Below are 24,638 nucleotides of genomic sequence, written 5' to 3'. Positions count from 1 at the left end.
AATAAAATAGTGATAGTTATTGCTAGCGATGAGTCATCAGCTGATCACGCAATGGGAAAATGGATGGACAAGATGTCAAGTTTATGGCGTCCTATATACATGCAACTAAGCATGTTTTGACAAAGTGTAGATGTTTGAATAGCACCGAAGGCGTCGAACATTCAGCACCAGCTGACTTTAAGGGTAAGAGCAGCTAAAAATCCTACGGGCTCCCGAATAGGGATGCCGACCATCAAGTTTTATTTCATTAAAGAATGTTTCCATCATCATCGAGGCATTTTAGAAAAGTAATCATCACTGGACTCGGAATTTTGTCTTTTTGGCTTATTGGGTGGATTGTGTCTTCTGGTCATCAATTCCGCGGGCCGTCACTTTACTGATGAGCCAAGAATAGTTTTGGTCTTAAAACTTTGCTTACGTTTAGCTTAGAGCTTGAGCAACGATTACTGTGGCTGCTACCAATCGGGACACAAAATCCTATTTCTAGCGAAACCTGTTCGGCCAAGACGCACACCACAAATATAATTTAATAGTGCGCTATATTGAGCGATTTGGAAGTAGTTTATCTTGTCGTCAAGATGATTCATTAGAGCCTAAAGCAAGAAACCTAGCTGTGACGCTTTGCAGTGTACTCTAGCATCATGAAAAGCGAACTAAATCGGTTCCGAAATCCAGGAAAAGCGCTCATCAGCGCCCGTCGTTCCGTACCTAAAATCCTTCAATCATCCACAACCAGCCAGCCTCCATCCCACGCCGCTGCAGGCGGCGGCGCATGTACTAAAGCAAGAACATTATCTGTGCACGCGCTCCCCAATGGCGGGCGATCTGTGGCAACACTATAGCTAGTTAGAATAGGATATATTCTAGCTGAGTATATTCCATACCTTGATACATTCTTACACCATCCCAGACTCTAAGGTAACGTCAACAAGTTCGTGCCAATTTTTCTCCTCCTCTTCAAACCATCCTCACCCCCTAATTAGGGGGCGAAGCGAATTCGCCCACGCTACCACTTGTGGCTCCCTCGGGAGGAGATGATGGGTCATATTTTGGCACCTACAGAGGGACAACGTTGGCCGACAGAATTCCGCATCAGCAATTTTCATTTGTCAATTTTCTCCAGTGTTGCACATTGCTCTCCTGTTACGTGCTAGATCTGCGCACAAGAGCATCTTTTAAAGAGGCCTAAATTGTTATAGCTTAGTGCCCGTCCGTATTTGCACTGTCTTTGTCATTTCGACATTAAAGACAGCCGTCCAATGCACTTACCTTGGTAGTACAGGTCGCACTCGTCGCCAAAGCCGGTGCTGTCCTTCAGGCCTTCTTTGGGCTCGAACAGGACTACGCTCATGGTGACAGAAAGGGCCACCCGAAAAGGCATGCTCTTGTTCACCACGGCGATCAGGCGCTCCTGCATTGAAAATTGGTAAATAGGGATTAGGAAGCAGCATATACCATCACTGTCTCGCCACGGAGCAGATACTCAGTTTATTTCCATCGGCGCATGCACGATGAAGGGACTCGATAATGAAAGTTACAATACGGTAGCTTGTTGTCTCTGTTAGACCGCGCTGTAAAAGAAGTAATTAAGGCAGTAAACAAAGATTCTGAGATTCAAGAACACCAAAGAGAGGAAATGAGAATAGGTCGAATGTGGAATACAAATAGCAACCCATCGTCGCTCAGGCTAACCCAGGATATTTTCACAAGTGACGGCAAGTGTAGAAGGTGCGCCAGGTTTTCTCTTTTTCTCTTTTTTTTTGTGTGTGTGTGGGGGGGGGGGGGGGAGGGGGATTTCGTTAGTATGAAATGTTCGGGCTAAGTGGACAAAAATAGGCACAGACAGGGTCGACTTAGTATGAAGCGAAAAATGAGGCTTCTCACTGTTGCATTGTTCATGGATTGGCAAATGGTCAGACAGAATACAATTTGTAGCAGGCATGTAAATAAAAAGAACAAAGGAAAAAGTGATCATTTTACCATATGTGAATGTGTAGCGTTTAGTTGTGTTATCATCCGTCTTTGCGTCGAGTGGTTCGATAGGAAGTATTCACTGGCACGCCATGCGCGGTGCATTCTGGGTAACTGTGCATTTTTTTTTTGTCCACTGGAAGAACTAAACAGTGCAAACCTATACACATCAAGTATTTGTTGTGCGATCCCACAAGCAGCGGGTTTCGCTGCAATGGTTTTTGGGCTGTTGTAGACGGTAGCAGCCGTACACAGAGCAGAAAGGCCTCGACGTTTTAAAGATTTTCTTTATTCAAAGCCACCTCAGTTACTGCATTGAGTCATTGTGAAACGCCTTTACTACTTACCTGGAATCTGTAACCCGTTTACAAACACGCCCATTAGGAACTATTTCTTTTTCAGGGAGGTCTCAAGGTAGCGTACACCTGTAGAATTCTTTTCATGTTCTACCAATAAATTCACTGTACGAATTCAAAATTGCTCAGATCATTCACAGAATCGTAGTAGCAAATGATCCACTTCCCATCACATTTTTGAAATTCCTTTACTAAGCACACGAGCTGTCACAACCCAAAACATTAACCTACCTCCATGTCAAATTCTGTATGGAAAAATTCTCGTAGAATTTAACGCGCTCTTGTTTGGAATTATTTGCAACTAAACATAAAGCAACCCTTAATTTTACTCCTACTTTAAAGAGGTTCTTTGTTCAGAAACATTGCGAATTAAGTGACTTTATATTCATTTTTCTACAAACTATGCATGTTATGAGTTATTCTGTTATGGATTGTATTCATTGTTTCATTTGTTCGCATGCTGCACTTATTTTGTATCTTATGTTAATTATGGACCCGTTACTAGCCAATGGCTATGGGTCCATCAATGTTTGTATATCGCAAGATATGCAGTGAATGAATGGATTAATTGATTAATTAATTAATTATAATTTGTAATTATTGTAAGCACGAACGAGTGCGACCGAATGAAACATTTCTGCAAGGTCAACGTCACCTCTCTGAGATGCTACGTCGCGCATAGCTGGCACATCTGAACCGCGTGGGTATCATGGAAAAGGAGAAATCCATATCAACGATGGGCCATGCTGGAATCTTCATTATGTGTCCTGGCAACCAGCTGTTGCCACGATCCATGCACAACTGCTCTTACCTCACGTGCACGCCGTATACCATTTAAAAGAGCAACTTGGCAATTTCAGAACCGGCTTCACCATTTTCAGCCATGCACATGCAGTGGGCCACCAACACCCCATTCCTCCCCCTCCCCCCCTGCCATGCTTGCGGTAATATAAGCCTTCAAAGGAGGGCTCGACAAACTTCAAGAGTGATTGACCTGCGTGTGCAATAAAGGTAATTACCGGTGGATTTAACTCACCCATAAATAACGCTTGTTGCGGAATTACACGCGTACTGTAGAATGCTTCTCCCTACTAAGTCGCTGAGTTTTTGTAGCACAAATTTCGCACATGAATGGCTTTTGATCATCTGTATATTTTTATACCAACTTGTCGGGGTTATCTGCTCTATTCGCTCAGCAGTATTCGGAGGTTCTCAGCGCATATGTCGACATTAGAGCAAAGCAAGCCGCTGTCTCAGCGATGGCACCTATGGTGGCGTCTCGTGTTGTTTAGAACAACGCTGCCATGCAGATCAGGCGAAGGAACTCAAAAGGGCAGAGTTGTTTTTTGGAAGGTTTGAAAACCTTTATGAACCTATTTTCAATAATCATAAGCGAAGTTTAATTTTGCGAAAACTGCGCCTAATTTGGAAGCTTTGCTTGGCCATTGAAAAACTCTTTTCGAGCTCGCAACGCAACGAGGTGGCGCCACCGGTGCCATCGCTGTGGTAGCCACTGGAAGCGGCTTGTTTTCCTCCATTGCCGCCACACATGGTGCTAACATCCGATTTGATCTGATAAAATGAGACCCCAAAACGTTTCGTATCGGAATTGGGATGGGAAAATGCCATTTCTGTACGAAATTTGAGCTACAAGAATTCAGTGGTTTAGACGCATGTAATTTCCGTCGTTCTGGCGAGGACACTGCTTGGGTTCATCTGCGTCAGCAACGGCTTTCTAACGTGGCGCTTGTACCCTGGTCGCGCCCTTCGGGAGATCTGTAGACTTTCAGTTGGTTTCAACTCATAAATCTCGCTCACATTTTTATGTGTGGCCACAAGTCGACGCTTGCCATGCATTCACGCACATCGAACGCAAAGGGGACGATGTCGCACAGTTCTGTTTTCTCTATATACTGGTCTCTATGCGCATCCTGCAGAATTTTCACATAGTTTGAACTGTCGCTCAAGATGACGGTTTTCTTTGCATTACTTCAATGTTGGAATGGGTTAGAGCTGCAACAAAAACGTGCGCACACGAGTAGCTGAACCGTCGACCGCCAAGATGGCATCGGTTGCCCACTGATGTCGCCTTTGACGTCATTTGAATACTCACCTATTGTATGAGACCATGTACTAAGGTACCCATTCTTCTCTATCAATTAAGGACGGTGCCACAAAGAAAAAAAATGCAGTGACGTCGGCTGCAGAACAAGCACAAAGACGCAGTTTACCGTTTTACAAAAATATATAGACGGGAAATGCACGTCAACACCGCACGCATTGGGAAGAACCGATAACTGATCGGGCTTTCTGAAAACCCAGGGAGTTTCAAGAACAATAAGCGTATGCGTCGGTGGCTGGTAGTCAAGTGGGAAGGGGACCAAAGGTGTCGGAGTGACAACGGACGCGTTGAGCACAGAACGGAGTAAAGTGAAGGTCGATAGCAAAAAACTGATGTTGCAGTAGAAACGACTTCGGCGCTCTTTTGGAACATTATGCATCCTCAAAGGCTGCATAATATTTTTTTTTTCAGGAGAGAAGGGCAACCACGGAACTTAGAGTAGCGTGTTAAATTTACACCCATATCTCACCATGGTTGGAGGAGCCTCGACGTCCTTCACTTCGCCCGAGTACTTAGTCAGCGGCTGGATGGAGCATTTGCCGCCAAGCTGCGGTCGGAGCAGGTGGCTCAACAGAATAAGCACATCCACCTTGCTGCATCGATGCAGTGTGAGATGAGAACGAGAAGAGAGGTTGTGTTAACGAGAGGACGGTGAAGCACCAAGAGGCTTCAAGTCATTTGCCCAGGTTTGATGACATCATCTTAAGTTATGGAGGACGCTTAAGCTCTGCCTTTTAGGCTGTGACGCGATAGCGTTAAAAAAAGCTTTAGCGTAGCCCAATCCGCGATCTGGCATCGTGACCCGGTACCGCGCACTTACAGTGCGTACGGGCCGATTGCTTCCGACGACACGAGTCTGTATGCCTAAAGCCCCTCTATCTGGAAAGTAGCGAAACTCTCCTCCCTTTGGCTGCTTTCCTCCTCGATTCTCCTCTGATTTCACTCTCCCACCGGCGGGAGCGCTGCGCACGGCACGCTGAACCTGCCTGCGCAGATAGAGGGGCTCTATGTATGCCCAGAAAGTGGCGCCATCTAGCGCCGTGAAGGCGATCTGGGCACGCGCAGTGCAACGTGTGGTAGCAAACCACGGTAACAGATCGCGGGTTGCGCTACACTAAAATTCTCTCCTGTGTGCAGCTTGTGGATCCTCGTTCGCACGCATTTTCTCGCTTATTCACTAGTGCCTTAACAAATACTCATACGCATTCTTTCGAGCACGCACTCTTAAGCTGCTATATTATCCAGCTACCTTTGTAAGTGACCGCCCGACACATATATAAAACCTCGATTTAACCAATGCGTACAAATATGCCTACCCGGCCTGGAAGTAGCGTACCTAACTGGCAAAGAATCCGCCTTTTGCGCGAGTTCTATGCGCATGCGCGAAGTTCCAGCCGCGACTGATGGAAACACATTGGACGGCGTCGACGGCGTTTCTCGTAGACGCCAGTGCACGGGGGCTGGCGACACTGTGACCTTCGCAGGCTTGGCAAAGCGATGCCAACCACATCTGCCGCGTACAGTTGCCACTCTTGAGGCGTGCCGTGGTGTAAGACGTGGTTTTTCAGGTTCCCTTCGGCGAGCCGCGACCACCAACGACGTGAAGCTTGAATTAGGGCTACGAAGCCTCAAGATGTGAATGGGCGACCTCAGCAACCAACTGCGTACTCTCGACTGTGCGAAAAACACTTCGTCACAGGTATGTATGCATCCAAATTAAATATGCATGATGAAAAGTACCTACTGGAGTTAGCACCAATCCTGCAACCCAACAGTGATAGCAATGAAGATTTGTTAGTTGTGTGTTTGGTTTATGAGCGACGGGGCCGGATCGCGCTGTATTTTGTTGTTTGTTTTATTTATGTGCGAAGGGGCGGGTAGCTCAAGGTAGCTATGTGCGCCAGACCGTAATATTTAGCATGTTTTGCATGTTTTATCGCGACTGCCGCCTGTCTAACAAGAAAAAAAATACGGCGTTTGTTATGATGCGCCGCTGTTGCGAGCCGATGTTGGTTGAGCTAGTCATGAGGCTCGCGAACGGTGGTGCATCACAACAAACACCGTAATTTTTTTTTCTTGTTAGTCACGCGGCAGTCACGATAAAACGTGCTAAATATTACGGTCTAGCGCTCACAGCCGCCTGTGATATCTGCCCTTTCGCACATAAAGAAAACAAACGACAAAATCCATCGCCATCAGGCCCCATCGCACATAAAGCAAACACGCACCGAAGAAATCCTCATTGCAGCTATCACTGTTGCGTTACAGGCTGGGTGCGTACTCCAGTAGGCACCTTTAATCATGCATATTTCCTTTAGATGCACACATACCTGCTGTATCTGTGCTTTTGCCGCTCGCAGCATATGACGCAGTTGACAATCTTGCATGACGCACAGTGTTATTTTTTTTACCTTACAAGGTCGTCTTCGTTCTCGCCAAAGCATTCGGATTTTGTTCCTTCGGTGTACGTAATCAGCTGCATTTTGTTAGGGAGCTTGAACATCGTCGTCTTCGTCCAACCATCTGCAACGATACGGAAACCGCTGGGCACAAATGAGTCTCCTGGAGGGTTCATGCTCATTCGCTTGCGGAGTGGAGCGCTCTGGATGTAGAACAGCGTTGGTTCCTGACCGACATGCGCATCCGATGTATAGGAGATGTGCATGTGTCACCATACAGTCGTTGATTCCGCAGAAATCACTGCAGAGGCTGTTGTGGATCCTTTCACAACAGAATGACCATTCTCTGTACATTGAGAACCTTTTCACCACTGCGACCACATCCGTTCTGGGGATAGAAACCGGCTGCAGCGTTGAATCCTCCATTGCCGGAAAAATGTCGCGCGTTTCCTACAGGCGTGCATTCCGGCCGGGACAATGTCCTGTTCAGGGGTGTGAATACGTGCCTCTCTGCCGAGCTTCGTAGATGAAATCCTATAGCTGCACGCTTGTAGATGACGCGAGGAGGAAGCAACGCCCATTGCACCATGCCGGCGCCGCGGTGACCGCGTTGTGCTCGGTAACTCAAGACGCCCCGCGCATATGCGCTGCTCGTTTAAGTCACAGGAGACGATTCCACTTAGCTCTGCAGCATCAACAAACCCCTGGCTTCTTTGCCCTTTGAAATCTCTCTCTCTCTCTCTATCTGCCTCCGTGCTCTCCTTTCGATTTTTGTTACAATAAATTTAAGTCAGTCGTGAATCTGCACGCTGAGAGAGTCTCATTCTGTCACGCCGAACACAGCCCGCGCTACCCGCTCTTACAATACGAAGACAGTATATGCATGCATTACGAGTGGATTGTGAAAACGCTGAAACATTCCCCCATACTGCGTGAACATGAAACTGCAATCACTGTTACTACTTTCTGCCTCAAAGGCAAAAAAAGGAAAGGGTGAGCTTTCGCTTTCTACCTGCGTTCGCGTGGCCATTTCGCATGGTACGCTAAGCGCTGAAACCCCACTCCATACCTACCCCAAAATTAAGTAAGAACTGTGGGGACAATTAAGCCACCTTAAGATGGAGTGCGATAGCACCGGAAGCATTGTTGCTGCCGCAGTCTCCCCCATCGCAGCCAGTCATGCTTGTCATTTTCTCCTATTTTATTGTTTACTACGTTACGGGTTCGTTAGTACGTTAGGGGTCCAACATGCACTACTGCTCTTGACCATCTGAAGTGATCAATGCAACTGTCAATGGAGCTGCAAACTAGATTATGTCACGTGGTCTCATGACGTTACACGTCCCCCCCCCCCTCCCCTGCCCCTCCAGATTAGCACTGAAGCGTCCCCCTGACGTCGTCAACGTCTCGACGAATTAGGGAATTTGGTGTCACCGTTTAAATTGATATTACCCAATTTCAGCTCAGAAGGGCTATAATGTCATTACATCAGTGAGAACTCTTTAGAGCTAGCCCTGTCTTCGGGATTCTGAACTGCATTCGGGTGAAGCGCCACTCCTCAACCCATGCGTACCCTTACTGGTGTAAACATGCTGAATTCTTTTTTAGAGCAGAGATCCAAATTACAGTCAAATTTTCGATTTACCCTTGCCTTGCCTGAAATAAAAGCCCTATTTATGAAACGCTAGTACAAGAAAATACATCTTAATTATGCTGTGATTTTCAATTCAGTAAGTCAAAACGCATACCACTCGCATGCATTTTAAATATATCAACGTTTTCTATATTCAAGGAACAATTACTGGTACATTACAGTTGGAAGAATATTTCTTTCACTAAATATTGGCCATCAGTCTACTATTGATGAGACTAGCGCCATTACAGGTTCAGTGACATAAGGTTTAAAGGTTAAACTATTCGAGGACCTCTTATTGACGTGCACAGGAACCGCACAGTCATAGACGAGAGCCAGAACGATTCAAGTTGGCAGAGAACAAAATATGTCTTCAGTATCAAGGAAACCGGTTACTGGTAAGTCTGAAAGCGCGAGGCTGTATTAATGCTTTAGTGCCCTGTAACCCTGTAAATAATGCCAGTTGCATTTCTTTCCATCAGCCCGCGCGCCGCAGAAGCTGTATGCCCAACCTTAAAAGCTCATGGAAGATAACTTTGTCGAAGAAATTCAATTTGTTTGCAGCCAGGGCGTACTATAAGAGAATTAGGGAACATTGAGTATTAGCTTATTTTGGCCTGTCTCGATAACTAGTCGCCTTCTAGTATAAAAGATGCTACCTTTAACGAAATTCGAGCTCTACTAAGCTTCGAGCAATAAAAATTCAATATATATATATATATATATTGCTTCCGCCAGCTGCTTTGAAGCCGATGGTGGTCGCGTCGACTACTTTTGGTACTCGAATCTCTGGGCTTAAGCAGTGTCTTTAAACGCATCGTCACTGTCATCACGGATTGCACTTTCTGTCCTTGTCAGTGCCAAGTCAAAAATAAAGGCAGGAAAAATCCCTGCTGAAGTCAACTGCGCTCAGATATAAATGCGCATTTTCCCTAAAATATCATGTATGCCGAAAGAGTCAGAGGGTCACTTCTTCCTTTCTGAAGCGATTATTCGTTGCAACGGTCCTTCGTACTTCGCACACCGCATATATCTATTGCAGAAAGCGTGGAAACACTCGAATGAAGTTATTCTTCTTTGGCTAACGCTGGCATTGCTCATATGTCAAGCATACAATATGGATGCCAGCAGAAATCACTATCCGAATAGTGACTCATATCACAGTTCCCAAAAGCCGGCCCTCAAGTTCATGCGTTCAAATGAGGCTTCCGGTTTAACCTTCACAGTTCAGAAATTTAGAATTCGAAGGCTGTTGGCACTGCCATGTAAACGGACTCAGCTGCGATGGAACTAGAGATTAGAGCTCTTAAGTATTTAGTTAAGCGAAGTTCTACGATATTGTTCAGTAGTGTACTCGGAGAGATCGGGAAAATCCTTCTATTTTTTCACGGTTCGTTAAAAGAGTTGTACATTTACGCGCGGCATTTTGCATATAGGCAGGACCCGGAGAGCCTGCCTCGAGCCATTGAAAACGAGCAGCTCTTCGCGCAATTTTTGCTTGTTCAGTTACTTAGCCGGCTCCTAATTCGGAGCTTTGAGTTAAGGGGGGAAGGAGGGGGGGGGTGCACATTAACAGTGAGCAACAAAAACAATTACACGTTACTGCAATTTACACGATTATATAAACACGAAAACACAACCGCAATGGGCATGAACAAAACTGCGTAAAATTTTACAGCGCGTTTCGAGTCTACGGCCGGTCGACTTCAAGCCGATCGTGTCGGAAAGAGAATTCAATATTAGAATTACTCTTGGGAGTTTGGTTTGGTTTGGTAACGTCCCAAAGCGACTCAGGCACTCGTGGTAATGGAGTTGAATTGAAAGCAAGCGTTTTTCCAGAAATGTGTCGAAAGCTGATATGTGCAACCGCGATGGCATGGTACTTGATTCCCTCCTAAATTTCACGCTCCCTTTTTCTGGCAGCACCGACCTATGACACTCATACCTACATTGTCCACGTCAGGTGGCACGAATGAAAGTAGTGCGGTACTATGAAGCTTTTGCTGGTGAGCGGACGTTGTAGTAGATGCCTCTAACAAACCACTGCTCGGCAATGACGGCTTACGTGATGCTCTTCAGCTCGTTCATGGCAGCAGCGTCGTGTTGGCTGCTGCTGGACAGGCCGGCCAGTTTGACTCCTAGAAAAGTGGTCTTTAACACCGTCGTGTTCCCAAAGCGCGCCGTCTCGAGCATCCTATCGATGTTCTGCATGCGAACACAACGCGCGCGGGTCAAGGTTTTTCTAATCAGACTGCGGGATGCCTCGTCGTGCTCACATGCGAAATGGGAATTAAAGTTTTCTTTGCTGTACTTTCTTTGCAAAAAGCGAAACAATGGCATTGGTACCCGCTCCGAGCCCAGTGCTTAAAATCAGAGGAATCTCCAGGCGTCTCAGATCCCTCTCTCCCCTTCCACCCTTCTTATTCCCTAGCGAAAAAACCGTATCAGTCACAATAACCTCATACAGATTTCTCATACTAATCTCATACTGAGGTAATACAAATCTCATACAATCTCATAATTTCTCATACATTGAATGATATTTGTATGAGATTATATGAGATGTATATGAGCTTAGTATGAAAAATTTGTATGAGGTTATTGTGACTCGTTGGGTTTTTTCGCTAGGGTTGGCAAGGATTTCAAAAAATTTCACGGTAGATTGTAGGGACTCCACGAATCGAAGCAGGCATTCATTTTTTATTCGAGTTTGCGGTCATCGAAACATCTCTTCACTATGCAGTTTGAAAACTTTCAATTCTATTTTTAGTACAAATAGTTGACGTGGTTTTTGAATGGGTGTGAGGCGCAGAGTGCACATTTGATGCGGCGTTTCAGAGCTGCATTCGCCAAAACCTTGGTTTGAAGCCATACATCGTGAAGGCACATACGTCGTCGGTTAAAACCCTTGACGCCAGCTGGCCGCCAAATTGACAAACAAGTGCATTTTATATCAACAAATAATAATATGTCACCATCGTAACGCGGTATGACCAGCGGTTTCATCGGAATTTGGATTCAAATGTCACGAAAACTGTCGCTACATGGACGCCCGCCTGTCTTGAACAGATACAGACGATTGACATGCACATCATTATGCTATATGGGGCTCTCTCGATCGAGGATATCTATGTCATAAGATTAAGACGCCATATCATTTCCGTATTACAATTGTTTGACGGCAGAGTATTTGGCACCATTTGCGAGTGCACACACCAAGCCTGCTTTACTCGTAACGAGGCTAGTAAATGATTTCGCATTTAAAACTTATCGCGCGAGGAAGATAGATGTGAAAAAAGCAAGAAAAAAAGAGATGCCATCGTGCTGACGTTTGGACGGATTTCTACCACAATTCTATAGAGTGCACAGAAATCGTGCTGCATACGGGAATGTTTGCGTTTCCACTTCAACAAAACGCGGCTCGATTTCCAAAGTTGAAAAAAAAAAAAGAAAGCTGCTCTGTTTTTTGCGTCTCGTCATCCGCTAACTACACCGCTTCCAAAATATTAAACCCAGTAAAATAAGTCCAGCTGCTCTCTGGACCCCGTACCGACATGATGCTCTTGAGCTTGTTTACGTTGGCGGCGTCGGAGGCAACTGCGCCCCTCGAGTAGGCTGCCACGCCAGCCGTGAGGATGCCGTACGTCTTCCAGATGTCCCCCAGACTCGCCGAGCGCAGCGACGTGTCCAGCTGAGAGAGGTCGTCGGCCGCAAAGCTGATGCCGAACTGGCGCAGCTTCTCCTCTTCGTCCAAGTACGGGTAGCCCTCCCAGGCAAGCTTCTTCTGGTAGTCCAACGCCATCTGGAAGTGTACCGTTACTTGCTGTTGTTCCTTCCGGCGTTTACAAACATTTCATGCTTCTTTCCTGACTGTTTCTATGCATAGTGTACTGCAAAGCTCGCACACCAATTCGCAACGTAATGTTAAAATGCTGACGGCTGCTCAGTTGAATAAATATCCCTCATGTTATCCATTTGAGCACGGAATAATGCAAGCATGAAGAATAATTACAGCAAGCTTAAGTATCGTTAAATTTTGATTCAATAGCATTTTTGTGTGGTTATTAAGAGTTTTTCGGCTTTTCCAAATGCGCCTGCAAAGACGCACAACAGAATATATAAATATAAAGACTACAAAAAAAAAAAAACATCTCGTTATGTAGATCAGCTATTAAAAATCTCAATACAACTTTACGTATGCATAGCGATAGGCTGCCGTATGAACATTACATATTTTTCTAATTATCAAGCTGGTTGTTAAGGTCTAGTTAGTATTGTTAAGCAGTAATTAAAGCAGAAATGCTACTTAGGAGGCTGCTCAGGAGTGCTAATTTTTGGCCCTAATTTTACGTTGCTGTAATGTGCAGCTGCTGTTTACTGGTAAAAGGCGGCCTCATAAAACTGTTCCTCTGAAGAGTTGTACGCTGCTTTTTTAGTTATCTAAGTCCAGCTTTCTTGGACATCAATTTGCTGCTGCGTCGACAGTGAAGCATTGCAAGAGTCTGTTTTGAGCGTGTTGATGGAAACGGTCCAACGTTGTAATTCGTTTAGCAAAGCCTTGCTGTTATAGTTTGTCCTGCGTTCACACCAAGCACCTAGTTAAGACCCCTGTGAAGAAGCTATTTGACTTCATTTTTGACACAATAAAGATATTTAAGATAGTGTTACGAATCTTTGATAAGGATGGTTTGGTTTACGTTTACGAGCTTAACGTCGCAAAGCGACTCAGGCTATGAATATGTTCTAATCTTGCGATGAGATAATTTTGCTTTATTTGCTATCCTGCGCTCGCATTGAGCAGTAACTAAGGAATGCATACCATCTAGTGCCGGTTTTTCTTATATTTTTTTTTCATCGCGAAAATCCACTGTTTACTCTCTGCTGTTCTATCTCTCGTTTAAAGCCCTTTATCTATCCGTCCTAGTTTCGTGCCAACCGGGTGTATAGATTTCTAGTGCTTTTTCCGTCATTTTGATTCATTGCTTTCTGTACAAATATTTAAATACCTTAACTGCCCTGCTCTTATCGCCCAATGTCTTCGGGCATTCTTATGCAGGCTCTCCCCCGGCTGTCCGAGGGTTGAAAATAAAATACTTGAAGTAGGCCAAAGAAGCCACTTATATGCAGCTGCCAGCAGTTGGCGTACCACGGGCAATTTTGTAGCGAAAGTTCTAGGCCTCGAGTGGCCGCCGCTACGTCGTGAAGAGGCGTAGCTACGAGAAAAAGAAGAAAACCGCGCTGGGTGACAACAACAAGTCGGTAGTTGCCACCTTGTTAAAGACGAACGACAACAGCGAGGTGCCCGCACCAAAAGCATTCGCTCCGCATCCGGTTCAGTCGCGTTGAACCCCTCTAATTTTTTACAATTAACTAATCAGTAATAAAGATAATTTTTTCTAATTTACTAGTTGCATTTACTAATTTAATTTTCAAAGTTAGAGAGCACCTTCTGAAATTTTCATTCCATTTATTTCCGATAAAGAAAGGTTTGGTTTGGTTTGTGGGGTTTAACGTCCCAAAGCGACTCACGCTATGAGAGACGCCGTAGTGGAGGACTCCGGAAATTTCGACCACCTGGGGTTCTTTACCGTGCACTGACATCGCACAGCACACGGGCGCCTTGCTTTTCGCCGCTATCGAAAAGCGGCCGCCGAGGCCGGGATTCGATCCCGCGTTCTTGGGAACAGTAGTCGAGCGCCGTAACCACTGCGCCACCCCGGCGGGGTAGATAAAGAAAGCCCGACGTGTATCTTTTTCTGAACTCTAAAAAAAAAAAGCCCGCGAAGTACAAAAATATCACGTGACTGGAGCATTCGTGAGCTACGATTGTACTGCTCTCAACCCGGGCTTCAGTGAAAGAAATCGGCTGGCCGTGTATACTGTACCATAGTGTATATATTTCTTTTATTAATTTTTACCTACCCTTTTCTTTCTCCCTATCGCTCACCTCTTTGATTTCCTCTACCTTTTCCTCGCTATCCCTTTATTTCCGCCGCCCCAGTTCAGGTGCTTCAGATATAAGATAGCAGATACCGGGGCTGGCAAACATCTTTTCTTTCCTTTTGTACATACAATAAATAACCACTACAACAACAACAACGTCGCTCCACGGCTCCGTTGCAGCGCCAAGCCGATACGTCTGCGAGCGATATCACCACGCTCGGTACAATCATCGCCGACATATCAGCCTACCGCTGAAACTGAGCTGTCGACTGACGGCCGCAGCTAATTTCGTTCGCTGAAACCCTGATTGAGAGAACCACAATCATGGCGCGCTAATGCGCTAGTCACGTGATATATTTTATGTTCCGCGGGCTTTCTTTAGAGCTTGGAAAAAGGAATACACGTGAGGCTTTCTTTAAGTAAACAAATGGAATGGGGGTTTCAGAAGGTGCTCTCCAATTTTGTAGATCACATTTATTGTATAAAGGTGATAGGTAACAAATTAAAAATTACTTAATTATAGTTAGTAATTGAAAATATGAAATGCCTGTGGTGCGCCAGATGACTGGCATCTGCATATAAGTGGTTTCTCTAGCCTACCTCAAGTGTTTTATTTTTTAACCCCTGGCTAAATTTAGCTTGGATACCCTGTATAATATTGCACTCGTAGCTTACCGTGCCTCGAACGATGCTCACGCTACTCTTCTATCTCCAGTTTTTTTTTTTTTTTCATCGGTGCCTGTAGGCTAATCTGTCAAAGCTACCTTATTACTAATGCTAACTGATATCTTGCTTTCGGGTACAAAAGTCCATTCTAGAAAGCAAGCCCTGGTGCCATTATTTGTCTCCAAATACCTCTGGGTACTTTAGGCTTGTCGTACCCTCTTGATTCGAGGGCCCCTGTTCATTAGCGCAACAGCTCTTTCAGATTTTCCTATCGTAGCCTTTTCCTTAATCCGAATTTATCGGTGTTTCGATTATCCAAATCCAAGCTATTCGTGTTCTGCCAGTCAGGATACCCCTTGTTCTTGCATTGTAAAGTTGTACTCCTTGCCCTTGTGCTGTAAGCACATGCTCAATGGAATCGATAAATATCACCATGTGAAATTTTTGGCGCTACAATAAAAGCCAGGAGGCTTTTATTGCGTTTTTAGAGTTTTTAGATTCGTAGACGACTTTTTACTGGTTTTAGACATCAGCTCTGGATTTTACGAGCATGATGTTTTTATTACACTGACCATTTTACGTGAGTGTCTTAATCCATTAACTTTGACTCACGAACTTCCAGAAGGCGGGGGAATTCGGGTTTTAGACTTAAAAATTATATTTTCTGATAATCATGTGTGTGGGGCGTATGAACCCCGTTGCAAGAAGCCACTACTGCAGGTTCATTCGGCGCATTCTAAGCTGGTAAAAAGAGCCGTAGTTACCTCTTGTTTTAAGAATGCCCTAAGAAATTTCTGTGAGAACCTAACTGACTTTAGTTTCGCCCAGAAATCATCTAGATTAGCGGCCGTTGGCTACCCGATCCATATGCTGGTTTTCGTTGCTGAAGGCTTGCTAAGGCTTGAACGGAAAAACAAAAATAACCGACAACCTGATAACTCGAACAAGCAGAAAAAGACAGTTCTAATCCCGTACATTCATACCCTGTCGCATAATCTAAAAAAGATCGCACAACGTTCTCAGGTACGAGTAGCCTTCTCAGCTCCGTGTAAGCTGTGAAGCCCGGCCCTTGACCCATAACCCATTTTCCTAAATAAATGATCTATACTAATACTGCTATTTTAAGAGCTTCGTTTAGATTCTTTGCGCAGTACACAAAAATTAAAGAGCACAGCAGAATCTGCATAGCAGTAATGCGAAAGCACGGATGCTGATGTTGGTTGCTTCTAGTTGCCTAATTCACTTCTTGTTTACCAATTTTAGTCTTTGGTACTTTCAAATTGCGCGCCAATCCCTTCCTATGCTTCTTTCGGCTCTACTTACGGTTGCGTGACGTCACATCCTTGACGTCACAATAATTCAGTTCTTGTTTACCCCATTTTAGTCTTCGGTACTTTCATATTGCGCGCCAATCCCATCCTATACCCTTTTTGGGCTCTATTGATTGATTGATTGATTAAAACTTTAATTTCCACCGATTTAGGAGGCCCCCTACTCCCCGCTCCTGGCACGCAGGCCTGAGGAACGGGGGCTGGAACCTCCGCGACTAAGGACTGGCGAATATACATTGGTTATTCGCGGCCTCAGCCGCCAGGCGGACGGCTTTCTGCTGGTCAGCGGGGACGTCGCTTCGCAGCAGGGTTACCCAGGCTTCTCTACTTTTAATGTTGTCCCTAGCGCCCGGAGACTTAGGGCATTCCCAAATTATATGGTCGAGGGTCCCCCTCGCTTCGCAGGCTTTACATTTATCGTTTTTTCTCTCCTCTATCTGGGTTTGAAACAACCAGACAGGGTTCGGGAAATTTCCGGCTTGTAATCGCCGCCAGGCTATGGCCTCTTTATTATTTAAGCTAGGATCCGGTGGCGGCATCAGACGTCTTCCTAATCTATAATTTTCGATGATTTCTTTATAGGTTTGCAAACGTTCGTCCATCGCCTGGCAGTCGGGCGGCTCCGCGTTTGCCCGGAAGTAGAGATCTCGGGCTAAATCATGGGCCGCCTCGTTGCCGGGGACGGACGTGTGTGCTGGGACCCAAATTAGGGTGATTTTGCGATCAATTTTAGTTGCAGCTTTTAGAATTCGGGCGGCTTCTTGTGAGACCCTGCCTTTTCCGATATTCCAGAGAGCAGTTTTACTGTCGCTAAAGATCAATCTAGCCTTCGTTCCGACGCAAGCGAGCGCTATTGCGACCTCTTCAGCCGTGTCTATGTTTCTACTTCGGATGGTGGCGGAGACGACTGGTGCGCCGCTACCATCGACTACCGCGGCGACTGCCGCCCCTGATAGGCCGCTTGCAGCGTCTACGTAGGCAACTTCTTTTACTCTGAATTCTTTTGCACTTTTAACCAGTGCTTCTGCTCTCTTCTCCCGTCTCTCCTTGTGGTATTCTGGGTGCATGTTGCGGGGGAGAGGACGGACAATGATGTTCTCGCGACATTGTGGTGGTAGGAAAACCTTGTCGGCTGTGCCCCTATCTATTTTTCGACCCACCCATTCTAAGATGGTTCGACCCGTGCTCGACCTACTTAATCTTTCATGTTGGGCGATTCTTACCGCTTCAGCAAGTTCCGTCCAGCTATTATGCACTCCCATTTCTATCAGGCGTTCCGTAGAAGAGGAGATGGGTAGACCCAGCGCCCTCTTGACGCAACGCCTGATGAGTCCGTCTATCTTTTCTTTTTCATTGGTCCTGATGTTGAGGAACGGTGTGGCATAGCATATTCGACTTATTATGTACGCCTGCATCAGTCTCAAGAGGCTTCTCTCTTTGAGGCCTCTGCCTTTGAATGCAATCCTCCTAAATATTCCTGTTACCTGCGTCGCGTAGGCAGTGAGTTTTTTTATCGTTCCGTCATTATACCCGTCCTCTTGAATAAAAAGTCCGAGGATTCTGATTTGCTGGACTCTTGGTACGGTTTTGCCGTCGACCTTTATTTCTACGTTAAAGTCGCCCTTGCACCTCATTGATTTTGGATTATATATGAAAAGTTCGGATTTTTGCGGAGAGCACGAAAGACCCCTTTCGGCCGCGTAGGACACAATGGTGTCCGCCGCCGCCTGTAGGCGTTCCTCTATGCTGCCATCGCTGCCGTTGTTCATCCAGAGATTAACGTCGTCCGCGTAAATGCTGAACTTCAGGTCTTTTATGACTTTAAGGGCAGCAGGAAGGCCTCTCATCACCACGTTAAAAAGGAAGGGGGAGAGCACCGAGCCTTGCGGAGTTCCTTTACTTCCCAGGTGGACAGTGGGGGATTCTAGGTCCTGAAACTTTAGTTTCAACGTCCTGTTTGTCAGGAAATCCATTACGTAAATATATGTCCTCTCGCCGACTCCTAATTCCTGTAGTCCCGCGAGAATTGCCTGGTGTTTTACGTTGTCAAATGCTTTTGTTAGATCTAGTGCTAGAATTACCTTCGCGTCTCTGGATTTCGAGTCAATTATGTCATGTTGTAATCGGAGCATTACATCCTGTGTGCACAGGCCCGGTCGGAACCCGACCATCTCATGCGGCCACAGGTCGTTTTTCTCCATGAAATTAGTTAGCCTTGTTTGGATTACGCGTTCCATAAGCTTTCCAATGCATGAGGTTAGAGAAATAGGTCTGAGGTTTTCCAATTTCGGGGGCTTGCCAGGTTTTGGAATTAGCACAACGTTTGCAGTTTTCCACTGCTGGGGAAGACGACCGCTACTCCATACTTCTTGCATGTAGTTGGTGAGTGCCGTTATGGAAGCGTCGTCGAGGTTTCGTAGCATTTTATTTGTTATTCCATCGGGGCCGGGAGCTGATCGCGTCTTTAAGCTAAGGATTTCGGCTCTAACTTCCGCTTCTGAGATGGGCGCGTCGAGGGCCTCGTTCGGTGGGCCCGCGTATTGCCTAAGAGGGAGGGATGTTGTATCGCCGACATATGTGTCTACGAGTTTAGTTATTAGTTCCGCGTCAGTCCCCTCGAACGCGTGTCTTGCCTTTGCTATTGTTGTGTTTGACTGTGTTTTCGAACTGTCGGGATTAAGAAGATATCGTAGCAGGCTCCACGTCTTTGAAAGGCTCATGTTGCCCTCCATTTCATCGCACCTGTTACACCAGTTTTCCTCGCAGAGTTTAATTGCATAATCCTCAATTTCCTTATTGTGCCTGGCTATTTTTCGCCTTAGGTTTCGGTTCCATCTCTGACACCGGAGGCGTCTTTCCATACCTTTTTTTGCTTCCCACATGTGTAGGAGTTTCCTGTCGACTGTTTTCGGTGCATCGTCCCCCTCTAGGGTAATGGTAGCGGATTTAACGTGGTGCATGAGGGTTTCTGCCCAATCGTCGATATTTTCAATATTTTGGTCCATGTTGGCAGATTCCCTAATTTGTCTGAATTTCTCCCATTCGATTGCGCTGATGATCTTTTCTCGTCTTACTTTGACTCCCCGTTTAAGCGTTATTTCGAGGACGTAATGATCGCTTCCAAAGTTGAGCTCTGTGTTGTTCCACCTAAGCTCCTCTATGTTTTTGGTAAATGTTAAGTCTGGGGTTGTGTCTTTGCTCACACTGTTTCCCACCCTCGTCGGGCAGCCAGAGTCTGTCTGCAGGGTGAGGTTTAATTCGTGAAAATCTTCCCATAACTGCCTGCCCTTCGGATCTTGCCTATTATATCCCCACTCTTGGTGGCAGGCGTTGAAGTCTCCTACAATTAGCAGCGGGTTAGCTCCGGCTGCCTTCATTGCTTTGCGAAATAATGTCTTGAACCTAACTTTGCGCTGCTGAGGAGAGCTATATATGTTTAGGACGAAAATACTGGGTTCCTTCTTCCTGCCCGTGATGATTTCAACGAAAACCGCCTCAATGTCGCGAGAACTAATTTCATGTTCGATCACCGCTACGTTCCTTTTGACGAATGTAGTGACCCGGGATTTTTCTCCTCGGCCACTAGCAAACGCTTGATATCCTGATAATTTAATTACTCCTTTGCCAGTTTCCTGTAGGGCTACGGCTAGAGGTTTTTCAACTATTTGCTCGAGATGTTGTTGCACTAACGCTCGCTTGCGCGGGAATCCTCGGCAGTTCCACTGCCATATCGTCGAATTAATCTTTGGTTGCGTTTTGCCCATGTTGGAATTGGTCAAGTATCTCTTCTCTCACTGTTTGCCTTTCTGCCATAGCAGCAAGAGCCGCGTTTGTTTGTTTAGATTGTTCCTGAATTCGGTTTAGGGCGCCTATGATATTGGTCATGCCTGTCTCAAGCCGCTCGAGTCTCGCCCCGTATTTGGCGTCTAGTCTACGCTCTATTGCCGCCAGCGGATCCGTTTCCCCGCCTCTTCGTTTCTGCGGGGGAGGTGGCCTGCACTGTTCAGTGATCATAGCGTCCTCCTCCGTGTCTGACGCCGCAGGTGGTGTTAGCACCTTTGGCGTCGCAGGTGGAGGTGTCGGTTTGGCTACTTGTTTTGCGGGGAGAGCCTGTGGAGGCGGGGGAGCCCCGGAATTTGGCTGTGATTTAGATTGGTATTGGTCCTGAGTGAGTTTCTTAATTATCTCCCTCAGTTCCGCAACTTCCTTTCTTAACTTTTCTATTTCTTTATCTTTTTCTTTGTTTTCCTCATCTTTAGCCTGGGGAACCCCACTGCTGAAACTCACGGTTTTACTGTCCCCGCTCGGGCTTCGCTTTTGGGTGGCCGACGGGTTCCTTGGGTCCCTGGAGTTCGCCGTGACTCTGGATTTGGACCCCGACCTGGACTTGGATCCGGACCGCTCCCTGCTGCTGCGGGAGCTTGATCGGTGACGTCGGTTGGCGTCCTCCAACTGCGGGAAGTCCCCGCTCTGCGCCCGGAAGCCTCCGTCCCTTTCTTGAGAGTATCCGCGTTGGTCACGGTGGTCTCTTCTAAATTTCGAGCGTCCTCTGCGGCCGCTCTCAGGTGTGGTGTTGGGATATTGGTGCTGCTCGTTGTGCTGCTGCTGCTGCTGCTGCTGCTGCTGCTGCTGCTGTTCGGCAATTTTCTGCTCCCATTGACGTTTTTTGGTCTGGTAGGGAGTCCTGTAGAGTTCTCTGCACTTCTTGTCGCCAAGCGGATGGTCTTTACCGCACAGCTGACATTTTATTTCGCAGGTGTGTCCCTGATCTGGGCGCTCTTCTCCGCATCCTCTGCACTTAGCGTTATTCGGATCTGGGCAGACATCTTCGCGGTGCCCTAGGCGCCCGCATGCGTTGCAAACCTCGTATTTCTTTCTGTATAAGACACATCTTTGCCATGTAAGTGAGAGTTTCACCCACCTCGGCACCTCTGGTTTTTCAAACAGTATGAGCACGGTGGTTGAGCTCCTTCCCAGGCGCCTGGCTCCTAGCACGGGGGGGTTGCCTTTGATCGTGCGTAGCCGTTGCACTATTTCTTCCTCGGTGATGCGAAGGGGAATGTCGTGTACCACCCCCTTACCGCAGTCTTCGGGCATAGCGACGTACGCCGTGATTTCAATTTTCTGGCCCTCGAATTCGAGGACGCGTAGAGCGACGTATTTTCTTTTCCGGTCTTCGCTGTCTGTTGCGATGAGGATAGACTGCTGTTTTGTGTTGACCGAGAAGGTGTCTTCCGCGGCCTCTCTGATGTTTATATTTGCGGTGCGAGCGATCAACTCCGCAAGTTCAATGTTGCCATACTTAAGTAGGCGGCTGACTCCTCCCCGTGGGCGGAGAATTATTTTGTCAGTTCCGTCAGGTATCTTGATCGATTGCCTTTCAACCGACTTTGCTGCCAATCTCTTCCCGGCGAGCTTGGACGCGGCTCGCTCTCTCCCTTGATCATCGGTGACGCTGCGTCCCTCGTTCTCAAGTGGCACCGCCTTTCCTCTTTTCTTGGCAATAAACCACTGGCCAGGTTCTTTCAGCTCCGCAGGGTCTATGCTCGTTCCCTCCACGGTTTCCATCATTTTCGCCGAAATTCTAAACGGCCGGGGGTGCCTTTGTTTGCCTAGGCCTAACTAGGCCTAGTGTCCCCCGTGGCTTGCGAAGTTCTTCAAAGCTTCAAAAATGTGCGAAAGAATCGGCCCACCTTGGAGTCTTGATAATCCGCGGTGAGCGCTTCCTGAATAGAGTCGAATCCCAGAAAATTTCCGAAATCCAGTGGCCGAAATAGAGCGCAAGCGTTCGTGGTCGATGAAGCCCATCGATTGCACGTCCGCTCTCCAGCTTGGTCGGCGTGGAACTCTCCTTGGGCTCTATTCCCGGTTGCGTGACGTCATATATTTGACGTCACCCTTACTAACTGCCTTAATTAACTACTTTAGTCTTTGGTACTTTCAAATTGCGCGCCAATCCCTTCCTAAGCCTTTTTTGACTCGATTTCAAGTTGCGTGACGTTACATCCTTGACGTCACCGTAATTGACAGATTTAGTTCGTTAGTTTAGTATTTTATACATTCAAATGTTGCGCTAAGCCATTCTCTATTGTGACCATTTTCGCCTTTACTTTTGTATTTTGCTTCTAATTAATTGCCTAATTAACTTATTGGTCTATTTATGTTTTCGGACACAACATTATGTAATGCTCTATCGATTGACACCACTCATTAACTTCTACCACTTCTCAATTACAAATGCTGCGGACACGATTTCGCTGACGCGGTGTGCTGACGCGGTGTGCTGACGCGGTGTGCTGACGCGGTTTGCTGACGCGGTCTGCGGAAGCGGTCTGCGCACAGAAATCTGTGAAAATAGCGAAGAAATGCTTTCGCATTATAATATGCCTGCTTCTCAATTTTTATAACTGTCCTTAACATTTGCATTCACTATTTATAATAAAAAGTTCGCGCTGTTCATCATCTTGAGTGTATTCATCAAGATCCTCACTGCGGACATGTTTATCCGCCGAGAGAACTACATCAACAGCTTCCGCAAAACATTTTATGAGGATGCAGAGGTAGCCTCACTGACTTTATTATTTTCCCATTTTTTTCCTAATGCATGCTCATACCACGACTCCTATTTTGCTTTCTGTTGTCGCTTCTTTTGAGACATAGGCACATACAAAACGGCTTCCATCTGAAAAGCACGTCCTCCAAAAGGACCACCTATTCGCGGTAGCGAACGTAGTGAAACTCAGCGGGGATATTTTACTTCGCGACTGCGATAAACGTAAAGACTGCAGTAAATTACTGAATAGGTCAGATGGTTAAGCTGAGGGCCGCCTGATAACTGTCTTTTAGTGGTCCTGCTAGCTGCGAACTACGATGTGTAAAACAACTCTACGCCCTCATCTACTTATTCCGAGTTCCTAGAACACCAATGAAGTCTGCGATGTGTCCAAAAATTTAATCGCTAATTTGACATGCTTAGGACCATGCGGCAAGTGGTGGTAGGCCACTAGAGTTAAGTGTTTGTGCAGTACTTCTCGTCTTGCTTGTTTCCGCAGCTTCTGGGCAAAGAAGTATACACGGCGAACTAACCTGCAGGAAGACGGAGTAGCTCACGGGGTCGTCGTTGGCCTGCACCTTGGATTCGGACATTATGACGTCCGTGTACACAATGAAGTCACAGACAGGTACCGAGGTCACCTGCTGAGACGACACGACCGAAGACCCGACGGTGCAGAAGGTGAACATAACGGGCCGCACGTGTGGCTCTGGTGTCCAATTCATCACAGTCGTCTCCGTCGTCGTCGCTACGCGTTAACATACTATACACTCACCACCGAGAGTGAAAAATGTACACCTTTTGACAAAAGTTTACAGCCCAGTGGGTCTATTTCTGAGCCATACTATGTGGTTCGTAATACATTCCCAGGCTTCCAAACTTGCTGAAGGCAAGAAGGGTTTCTCATCGTACGGTCTCAAATGGCTATGACTTCCACGATTGTAAAAAAAGTCATAACATAAGGCTTAAAAGTAGACCCTCAGGGCTCTAAACTTTTGACAAAGGCTTTACTTCCATTTACATACAGGGTCATCGACTGTTTGGCTGAACACGCCCGCACGCGGCCGCCCTTCTTATAGCGTCACTGCGATTGATCCGACAGCGCGCCGAAGCTAAATGACAGGGCACACGAAGCACCATCGCCAGGTCAGTCTGTACCTGTGTCACTTTTCAATGATGTATGGTCGCGACAAACTTAGCAACGCTTCGAAGGGAACGAACATATCCTTGAGGATTCCCTCTATGAATGGATGACCTTGTACTCCCTCTCTCATATGCTTGCTAACAGAAGCGGCTGTCCGTAAGGAGTGCCTTAACAGCCCGCCGTACATTTCAGATACTAACCTGCCGGAAATATGGTGACGGATAAGCTTATCCCGAGTTGTATAAACATGGCCGTTACGAACAACCCTTGAGCTACTTCTTTAAGAGGATATACGCTGTATTTCGTTTTGCTAAGATTTTTGTTTGTCAGGATTTTGGCAAAGTGCGGTCCATAATGCAAGCAAAAAGTTTTCCCACTATGTTTATTCGACAATACGTTAGAACCCCGAGCAAGCACACCCCGTTTGGGTGCCGATCGACCAGGGCTCAAAGGCCAGATAGACAACTCACGAAAATAACGCATCCAAAGCGAGGATATAGCGACCGATTGGGGCAGTCCG

General features: G+C 46.4%; 1 protein-coding gene across 1 annotated transcript in view; it reads right to left on the bottom strand.

Annotated features, from left to right (window-relative positions):
• LOC146180648 (uncharacterized) overlaps nucleotides 1–23,632 on the bottom strand; it is a 37,264-nt gene extending 13,632 nt beyond the window's left edge. Inside the window, exons 1-3 of the mRNA XM_084575613.1 lie at nucleotides 23,508–23,632; nucleotides 12,032–12,283; nucleotides 1,270–1,411 (exon numbers count right to left, since the gene is read on the bottom strand). Coding sequence (XP_084431739.1) covers nucleotides 1,270–1,411; nucleotides 12,032–12,283; nucleotides 23,508–23,567 — 454 coding nt within the window. The 5' untranslated portion in view covers nucleotides 23,568–23,632. The remainder of the gene's footprint in view (nucleotides 1–1,269; nucleotides 1,412–12,031; nucleotides 12,284–23,507) is intronic.
• Between the last annotated feature and the right edge of the window lie 1,006 nt (nucleotides 23,633–24,638).

The sequence above is a fragment of the Amblyomma maculatum genome, chromosome 8 (assembly GCF_055883805.1).
Source record: "Amblyomma maculatum isolate TAMU_Amacu chromosome 8, ASM5588380v1, whole genome shotgun sequence".
NCBI lineage: Eukaryota > Metazoa > Arthropoda > Arachnida > Ixodida > Ixodidae > Amblyomma > Amblyomma maculatum.
Note: the sequence above shows the minus strand (reverse complement) of the source record. Positions and strands in the feature narration are given on the sequence as shown.